The sequence below is a fragment of the Symphalangus syndactylus genome, chromosome 7 (genome assembly GCF_028878055.3).
Source record: "Symphalangus syndactylus isolate Jambi chromosome 7, NHGRI_mSymSyn1-v2.1_pri, whole genome shotgun sequence".
Classification (NCBI taxonomy): Eukaryota; Metazoa; Chordata; class Mammalia; order Primates; family Hylobatidae; genus Symphalangus; species Symphalangus syndactylus.
In genome coordinates this window covers 102174312-102184965 of record NC_072429.2, presented here as the reverse complement: position 1 = coordinate 102184965, position 10654 = coordinate 102174312, and the positions used below count along the sequence as shown (strand labels likewise).

Sequence of the window (10654 nt, the reverse complement as noted above, 5' to 3'; positions counted from 1 at the left end):
TTTCCGATATCCAAGAAAGCATAAAAAAAAAAATGCAGCTTAAGAAATAAAATGTTACCAAAAGAGTTGAAATCTCCTGTGTACTGCACCCTGACTGCATCCTCCTCCCACTCTTCAGATTTTCATCTTTATCATTCCCATGCACACTTCACATTTTTCCTATAAATGATGTGTACAGTCGGCCCTCCATATCTGTGGGTTCCTCACCCATAGACTCAAACAACTGTGGCTCAAAAGCATTTGGAAACAAGAAACCGCATCTGTACTGAACATGTACACTCTTTTTTTCTCATCATTATTCCCTAAACAATACAGTATAACAACTATTTATTTAGTATGTACATTGTATTAGGTATTATAAGTAATCTAGAGATGATTTTAAGTATTTGGGAGGATATGCAGAGGTTATATGCATATATTATGCCATTTAATATCAAGGATTTGGGCATCCATGGATTTTGGCATCAATGGTAGGTCTTGAAATCAATCTCCCACAGATACAGAGTGATGACTATATTCTTAACACATTCTTTTCTTTGGATTTTAAAATCTCTACTTAACATCTCCTAAAATTTGGATTTATACATATTTATAATAAAGCTTACTAAGTTGATGATTAAAAAAGGAAAAACCTATGTTACACAGAGCTATTTAGGATTCAGTGAGATTGAAAATTATTTACCAAAAATAGGCCAAAATTTCAATGCTGAAAGGAACTTTTAATATCTTAACTTGACCCTAATTATAATATCATTTATAAAAGTTATATAAATGCAGGCTGATTGTTTTAAAAGAGTCAAAAAGCCAAATATAAGTAAAGCACTAGAAATAAATTCAGTTGTAAAAAATTGACATCATTATTCTAAATGTTATGTGGAATCACAGGAAGAAACATCATTGCAATCATTATTCAAAGTAATATTAAAGATAACATAAGAGATGTTTGGTCTTAAATGTCAGTTTGAATGTATAGTGTGTACAATAATAGATCAGAGAGAAAGTAAGTATATCTGCAATAAAAACAAGAAAAAATGAGTTGCAAATACTGTATTCTACAATGCAGATTAAGGATAAAACAGTCTTATCAACTAGGCCACCTTTAAGGATCATTTTTCAGGGTAACTGAAAGGAGTAACAATAAAGCTCTACACATATAACTAAAATGTTTGCAATTAATCTAGTCCCAGCACTTTTATTTGTAGAGTTCTCAAATCAAAAGTAACAAATAACTATACATAAGGATTGTTAGGAATACCAATTATTTTACAACTGCCACTACGTGTTTCTTCTTCTCTGACACGATTGGCACAGATCCAGGCTTGCTGTGTTTAATACGATTCACTTCCCTAGAAATAAAATATACAAAATATAAGCAAGTTTATGAGAACTCATCTTAAAGAAAACTTTCTCAGAAAAATCAAAGCATTTTCTTTCACTAGAAAAACACCTATTTAAAAAAATATTTTCACAATGACAATAGGTAAAAGGAAGCTAGTACCAAGAAATCAACTTTACTTATTTAATTGCTTCTTATCATATTTACCTAATAGGGTCCTTTACTAAGTTTAAAAACCTGCCACAGTTAATAAAATTTCTAAAAGTGATTCTACTGCAACATCTACCCAAAGACAGAAAAATAACAGCCATTTGTATATTCTAATTGAAAAATAAAGAGCTCTTAGAATTTCATGCATGACTTCAAGTATTTCAAAGAGAAGAATATTTCACAGGGGAAATGGTGGTGGTGGTAGTAGCTCTGCTCTATATCCAAAATGATAGATGTCATGTTATAATAAAGTATATTAGAACATTTTTTACTTAAGAAAAGAGCTCTACTACAGATTAATTCTTTAACTTGGAAAATACACAAAATCTCTTAATTCCAGCTACGTCAGAAATTATTTTTTAAAACATTTTTTACAATAATTTTTTAAAATGAGCAAGTGTTTTCTTATTTTGGTAATTCATTTTCATTGTTTGTCCTTTAAACATATTCTCGAAAACAGGTAATGGAAGTTCTCCCGTTCTCAGATAGTCATTGCTTCCCGTTATTGGGAAAAGGAAAAAGAAATGGCCTTCTGGGCCAGGCATGGTGGCTCACACCTGTAATCCCAGCACTTTGGGAGGCCGAGGCGGGCAATCACGAGGTCAGGAGATTGAGACCATCTTGGCTAACACGGTGAAACCCTGTCTCTACCAAAAATACAAAAAATTAGCCGGGCATGGTGGCGGGCGCCTGTAGTCCTAGCTACTCAGGAGGCTGAGACAGGAGAACGGCATGAACCCGGGAGGCGGAGCTTGCAGTGAACCAAGATTGTGACACTGCACTCCAGAGCGAGACCCTGTCTCAAAAAAAGAAAAGGCCTTCTGTAGAAGTCTTCAAACACATCACTAATGTACTATTAAATAATAGCACATAAACCACTCCCTTGAATGGCAGTTAAGTTTGTTTGTTTTTGGTGAGATGAGAGCAGAAGTCAGAAAAGGGTAATAGAGTCAAATGCCTCAAAACATACTTTCGTCGACGAGCTTCTTTCATGATGCGCTGTTCCTGAATCTGGCTGTAGATAGATTTTGGTAGATGTCGATGACGAGCTATACGTTTTATATGAGGATAATGCTGAAATTTCTCCTTCAATTTCTGGTTATAATCCTTGGCTGCTTTTTCTCGTGATGTAAGCTGAAAATACACATTTTGGTATCTTAATGAATAGTGTGTTGTTTTGCTTCAGTATAAAAAAGCTAGAAAGCACCCTTTTCCCCCAAACCTAAACTTTTATGATATGCAACCAAAATTGCCAATGTAATTCTGCACTTTACAAGGTTGTATTAGTAACACTAGCCCTGCAAGCACTGAATTTCCTTTTAGGCAACACACTTGCCATGTAGATAGATGCCACCTAGTAGAAAGCAGCAGTGCTGAAGGAGTAGGGCCATGTGGATCACTGAGTTGGAACTTCCCTAGGCATCAATAACATAGAAAAACACCTAAATCACTCAAATTTTGAGGGTGGGTAGGGAGGTGAGTTAAACATAGTGAAACAGAAAAGAAAAAATAAGTATCCAATTCCATAAGAACTAGCCTTTGTTTAACGAATGTTAAGGATGATACGATTTAGAGGAACATTTAATGATGGACCTAGGCACAATGCAATACTTATCAATCATTAAACCTAAAACAGAATTGCCTTTGATTTTCCTATCAGGACTAAGTAGAAAATAATTCACACTTACTCTTTCCTTCTTAAACTTAATATTTATTTCTAATATAAACACTCTGTATGTTTCTTATAGAAAATATGGGACATTTAGAAAAACATCAAGAACAAAACAAAATCAACCATAATCCCCTATCCTGGAGGTAACCAGCCAATGATAACAACTGCTATTTTTTCATGGAATCTTTTTTAAAGTCTGAAGCTTTCTGTATTTATTAAATGTTCCATTGTGTCTTTGATATTACAAGATCTCCCAGGGACTTGCAGCCTTTGAGTTGCTGGATGACTATTTCTCTAACAAAAGAGATACGAGCTCTAAGTTCTGAGCTTCTAGTTCCTGCATCTTCTGTCCCTACCTCAAGGAAAACACAAAAAACCAGTAAGACTCAATATTATCAAACATCTGAATTAACAACGGCATTCTGAAGGTCTTAAATGTCAATTTGAATGTACAGTGTCTACAATAATAGATCAGAATGAAGCAAATAATTATCAATACAACCTTGTCCATTTATTGCTTTTTTTATCACAGCTATGTCAATTTAATCAAAATACCCAAAAATACCTAAAAGTAAATTTTCACAATGTAATAATATCTAATAAAATTAGAAATCAGCTTTATGACAATGAAAGAAAATGAATTCTTACCACACCCAATTTTTCAGAAGCATTAGCTTTCCACAGGCGAATGTTCATTTCATCAGATCCACACATAATGTATCTGCTGTCAGAAGTCCATTTTACACAGATAACATGTTGCATTCTCTTTGTATGATATACCTCCCTATAGAAAAGGAATTAAGTTAAAACCCTTTGGATTTTGGTACAGATTTTCTTTGAGTAACCACTGCCTATTAAGTATCAGGATACCATTTCTGAGTCCTATAGGAGTATAAAATAAAAACTCAAATTCTTGTCAATGTATTTTTATTGAACCCAACTAATAAGGTTCTGTGTTAAGTGCTGGGGTATTAAACAAATTTCTGCTCTCAGAGAACTTACTATCTAGTAAGAGAAATAAATATGAACAAACTAAGCAAAAGCAGATGTACAGAAAAGTTCACAGAATAACTAAAAGCATAAAATGCAAATAAAATATGATGTTCAACCAAGGTAACTTTGTAACAAAAAGAAAGGACTTGATCTTAAAAGGCTTCCTCCTCATATCAAATCAATTCAGGTCAACACACTTTTTTTCCCCTTCATTTTACTGAAAAAGAAAGAAATGCAATGGTCTTCAAAGAGTACCTCCTGATACGCTGAATCTAATGCCAGAATTTTGTTTTGGTTAAATTGTTTAAAAAGCTTAATTAATTAGACCAGCCTGGCCAACGTGGTGAAACCCTGTCTCTACTAAAATTACAAAAATTAGTTGGGCGTGATGGCGCACACCTGTAATCCCAGCTATTCGGGAGGCTGAGGCAGGAGAATCACTTGAACCTGGGAGGCAGAGGTTGTAATGAGCCAAGATTGTGCCACTATACTCCAGCCTGGGTGACAGAGTGAGACTCTGTCTCAAAAAAAAAAAAGCTTAATTAAAGTGAGTTGATGATTTACATGTGTGAAAAGAAAGGGAGGACTACAGGAGTGTCTGATAAGTTGAGGTAAGAATCATTTAACAAACGGAGATGTCAAATATCATACCTATTTGGAAAGGCTGTGAAATATGCTAGATGAATTCACAGGTGACACTATATTAGTAAATGTTAAGAAGGGCATTAAAAAGCAAGTAAAATACAAGGTCAGAAAAAGATGAAACTTCTGGAGAAATAAATTTTCTGTATCTGGATTAAATTATTCAAAATGCAGAGCATATAAAGAGGAAGGAAACAGGCTCAATAAACTATGCACAGTAAAAGAAAACTCAAACAGAATGACTAAATCAAATATTCATATCTATAAAAAGTATCTCTAAAGTAGGCAAGGTGTGGTGGCTCATGCCTGTAATCCCAGTACTTCAGTGAGAGGATTACTTGAGCCCAGGAGTTTGAGACCAGCCTGAGTAACATAGGGAGACCCCATAGCTACTAAAGATAAATTTTAAAAATTAGGTGTGGTGCTGCTCAGGAGTCTGAGGTAGGAGGATCACTAGAGCCCAGAAGACAGGGGCTGTAGTGAGCCGTGTGGCATCACTGCACTCTAGCCTGGCTGACAGAGCCAGACTCTGTCTCAAAAAATAAAAAAATAAAAAAATCTCTCGACTATACTCACAAAACTAGTCTTTTACACCGTTTCTGATAGGTATGTTTTAAGCACTTTGATAAACCATAAGAAATTCATTTTTAAAAGAGAGGGGATGATTAAAAAGAACGTCCTATTAAAATGAAAACTAGATGAGATAGACTGCTTTTTCTTCTCCCCCTCAGTGTTCTGCTTTTGAAGACTCATTTCTTGTAATCTCCACATACCTCAGAAGCCCTTTTTTCCAAAGCAGTATAATGCGTTTGAAGTAGGGAAATTTAATCAGGCTTCCGTAACCATTAAACATAATCTGTTCATGCAGTAGACCAGTCAAATCCAATGGTTAGTCACTTAAGTAACTGAGAATCCTCCCCAATGGTAAACTATGCTGAGTTCTTAACTTCTAGATATGTTTATGTCTGCATATATGCTAAGTTTATTAAGCTCACAAAAAGTTCTACTATTAGGAGATAAATACATTTTTAAAGGCTTAAATTCTTTTTTTTTTTTTTTTTTTTTTTTTTGAGACGGAGTCTTGCTCTGTCCCCCAAGCTGGAGTGCAGTGGCACGATCTCGGCTCACTGCAACCTCCGCCTCCCGGGTTCATGCCATTCTCCTGCCTCAGCCTCCCGAGCAGCAGGGACTACCACCACGCCCAGCTAATCTTTTGTATTTTTAGTAGAGACGGGGCTTCACCGTGTTAGCCAGGATGGTCTCGATCTCCTGACCTCATGATCTACCCGCCTCGGCCTCCCAAAGTGCTGGGATTACAGCCATGAGCCACTGTGCCTGGCCGCTTAAATTCTTTATATACACAGTCACACTAATTTTTCCATGTGAACACTATTAATTTACTTGTTTGCTTAGTAAATACTGAATGAACTTCCAACAGAAGCCTACTGTCATATACTGACAACTGTAGTTTTAAAAAATTTACCCAAAATTTATTTTAAAACTACTACGCTTTAGCCATTTTAAAGTCTTTTAAAGGAAAATATTTTTTAAATACAGATTATTCACCCAAGCATGAGTTATTTGATGTTTATACTGATAGGAAACAAATCACAGAAACAAATTAGAACTAGCTTTCAAGCAGATAAAGGCAAAGGTCAGAGGGAACATCATTTATATCTAAACACAACAGGACGTTAACACATATTAAGACTGTGATTACAAAACCTCCAAATGACATCAGGAGACAATTCCTTGGAAGTGAAATATAAGAACCCTTTTATACAATTTTGGAATAATGTGAGTTTTCTAGCTAGACCTACATTTAGCTGTCCACGCTAGCTTTGGAATAATTCAGCCTGAACTCAGCTGCTGGCCCGTTGGGATCACAGGTACTACACAGTCCTGTTTTTTTCTTTGTTCTCGTTTCATTCTTTGTGTCTACTTATGTACTATGTTGGAAAAATATTATCCTACTACATTTGGAAGTTGTGGTGCCAAGAAATGATGGATGACCATATTCTCTTGATTCTCAATATTTTCCAGAGGTGAGAGAAAAATGGAAGCTATTAGTCTTGCCTTGAGCCTAAATGAATAATCCCAAAAAAAACACTCATGACAATTTGGAGAATATCAAGGCAGCAACAAAGGAAGCAATAGTCACATAGGAACACACAGCAGAAGCTCTACAACAGAAATGATGAAATGAAGATGAAAGTCATCAGAACACTCCTGTCAGTATGCTTCTAACTGAAGTACCTTCATAATCAGATAAACAGTGATGATGATAATTATCTGCTGACAATGACGATACATGGTTTAAAAATCCATATGGCTTCCTCAAATTACAGTGGAAAAAGACACAAATATCACAAGTAAAAGAGCAAAGAGTTAGATAAGCAGATTGGCTATGACCATAATCATCCAATTATCATAATTTTTTGAGAAAAACTATTTCCATTTATTTGGATTTATTTTATGCATGCTTCCAGGAACACATCTAAAGCATTACTAAGGAACAATGGGAATGCGTATAACAGCTCTTTGTAAACCATAATTCACTACACAGGGGGCTGTGTCTATACAGGACTTAGTTTTTAAAGTCAGTCTGTAAAGTGAAAACTCGATAACAAAATTCCCCTTGCAAACTCCTTAAAATGTCATCACTTTCTGTAAACTACCTCTTTACAAAAATACGATATAAATAGATACTATATTTAATAATATATAATATGTAGTAAAGGGCCAAACTATACAAAACACAATACAAATCTTAAATATTAGAATCACACTCAATGTGCTTACAGAATGAGACACACACGAGACTATGGGACAGCTGAGTATTCAAATCTCCCACCTCTCAACCTGTCATCAACCAAGCCATATACCTACTAAAGTAAAATAGAGGGAGAACGGTCTTGACAATTTAAATTTACTTTTATTTCTTTTTTAATTTTTGGTTTGGCATACAGAGTTGGATTTGACTAAGTAAAAAATAACAAATGTAAGGTATTATTACTAATTCTTCTTAAACTGTATTGGGGCAAAAAACTTTATTAAGCTTCAGGTACCCTCTCAGAAAAGATAAATAATAATCAGGACAAAGAAAAATGAAACAAAAATAGTCATAGGACATTTTGGTCAGTGATAGACTGCATATATGACAGTGGTCCATTAAGATAATACTGGATTTTTACTGTACTTTTCCTATGTTTATATATGTTTACATAAACAAATACCACTGTGTTACAATTGCCCACAGTATTCAGCACAGTAACATGCTGAACAGATTTGTAGTCTAGAAGCAACAGGCTATACCATATGACCCCTAGGTGTGCAACACGTTATACCATCTAGTTTTGTTTAAGTGCACTCTATGATGTTCACACAATGATGAAATTGCCCAACGACTCATTTCTCAGAATGTATCCCCGTTGTTAAGTGACATATGAATATAAATGGCTTACTGGTAGGCACATACCTGCTTCGACTTTTGTCTACAGGAAAGATTCGAATAGATTTATCAAAACTAGCAGACACAAACTCCTTCCCAGTGGGAGAGTAATCCACATCAAGCACTGCAGATACATGATCCATATGGACCATTACAGGAGTGTCCAGTGCACGCATATCAAAAGTATATAAGCTGTAAAAGAATTTTTAAATATTTGACACATATTTCTGGAAAGATGCCATATGCAGTACTAAAAGATACCAGTGAAAACAAGACCCATTTGCAAAACAATGCACATCTAAACAAAAAGCTCAATGCTGTACACAAGCAGGTGAAGGATAAGGAAAAATTTCAACAGTTTTTATGATTCCTTAAGACTCCACTTACATATATACCAACACATTTTCCTCCTTATAAATCTCATTGTAGAAAATGTGGAAATTTCAAAAAAAGTACAGAATACAAAAATTACCTTTAATTCTACTACCCAGAGGCCAGTTACTTAGTGTAGCACAATTTTTTAAAAAACCTTTTTCACCATACTATTTAAATACATACTTTTAATAAAATTGAAATACTATGTAAAGCTTTATATTCTGATATTTCACGTAGCACATTAATGAGCATTACCCATGTTATTAAACAATTTTTGAAAATATTTTAATGGCTGTATATGTAAGTTCAAGTAATTTATTTCCCTATATTTTAAGTTTCCAACATTTTATTATATATAATGCTTAATAAAATCCCAACGTTTGGATTTTTAACATTCAATCTTTAACTGAATGGGATAGATTCAATTAAATCTGGACAGATTCCTACAAGTAGGATTGTTAAGTTTAAAGGCATGAGCATTTTTAGGCTTGATTTGAGTTGCCAAATCACTGCCAACAAAGTTGCACTAATTTATACTCCTACTGGTGATATGTAAGAGTCAACACGGCTTTTCAAAGGGTGTATCAAAATGAGAAACTATACTTTATATACAATTGGTAAACACAATGACTTCATGAGTCTCAAGATTCAAAAATTCTTAATCTAATGGCTAAAAGAATAGTGCTTCAAATGAACCAACATGAACAATGGACAAGAGTAATACAGCATTATTGTGACCAAGTTCCTAATATAAAAATATTTGAAGATGCTAAGATTAGTGAGTGGAAGTCTGAGAAGTTTCCACTTCTCAGTTTCAAAGTATCTCCCCAAAGATATATAATAATTACAAAGGAAAAAAAAGTAACTCTTTAGTGGAGAAACCTGGCAGACACCACCCTAACCAAATGATCAAGGTTAACATTACTAGTAGTAAGATACTGACAACTGCTTTACAGTTCCTGCCTAAGAGCAATGGTTTTCAACTAGGTTTGCTTTGTTCCAGAAACTGCTTTTTAGTAAGATGCTTTATTTCTACATGGGAAAAATGATAAGAATTCCAATTCTAAGCATATCAATTTGTTTAGATGGAAAACCTTTAAATAAACAAAGTTCCACATTATAGGATTCATTAGGGATCATCTATTCTAACCCTCACCTTACGGATGCTGAAACCATGATATAGAGTTAGTTTATACAGTAATTACTGGTCAGCCTAGACTTGAACTTAGGTTTCTAATTCAGAATGATTAGAATATCTAAAGGGCAATAAAAGAAAAAAATACTTACAAATATAGAAAAGGGATACAAAAGCAAGATCATTTTCAAAGAGCAATTATGATACTCCAACAGTCACTTATTATAAGGGATATGCTCTTTGTTTCAGGTGGCATATGTAATTCTTTTCAAGGCAAGGAATGAGAAATTCCAAGGACACTCTGAAAAATGGTACCTTGCTAAAATAGCTTATTAGAACATTCTTTAGAAACCTTAACGAGGTTGGTCACAATAATGCTGTATTACTCTTGTCTTTTATTGCCTTTAACTGGAACAATGCCACTTAATTTCAAAACATCAATAAAGGTTAAAAAAAAAAGCTTCAATTACTGTGGTTTGGTATTGCTAGTTAATGAGAGTCTAACTGAGCTTCTTTTATTTTTTTAAGACACCAGGGTCTTGTTCTGTTGGCCAGGCTGCAGTGCAGTGGCCCAATCACAACTCACTGTAACCTCAAACTCCTGGACTAAACCTCTTTTTAGCAGAAAGTCATAAAAGATGCTTTTAGTTGGTACCACTAAAACATCATATAATACATCCTTTTATGAGCTAATACTACTACTTTTTTGCTTTCAAATCTATATAGTGGAACATAAAACAATACAGAAGATCTAAAGTTCAATCCACCAACAAACTTCTGCCTTCTTAAAAAAAAAACATGTATTAAGAATCTATCAAAGGCATAGCGCTATAATAAATG

At 34.4% G+C, this 10654-nt stretch overlaps 1 protein-coding gene across 1 annotated transcript in view; it reads right to left on the bottom strand.

Moving 5' to 3' along the window:
• Nucleotides 1–698: 698 nt before the first annotated feature.
• Nucleotides 699–10654, bottom strand: part of DCAF13 (DDB1 and CUL4 associated factor 13) — a 28411-nt gene continuing 18455 nt past the window's right edge. Inside the window, 4 exon segments of the mRNA XM_055287014.2 lie at nt 699–1346; nt 2517–2680; nt 3867–4002; nt 8332–8496. Of these exon segments, the coding sequence (XP_055142989.1) occupies nt 1259–1346; nt 2517–2680; nt 3867–4002; nt 8332–8496 (553 nt within the window). The 3' untranslated portion in view covers nt 699–1258.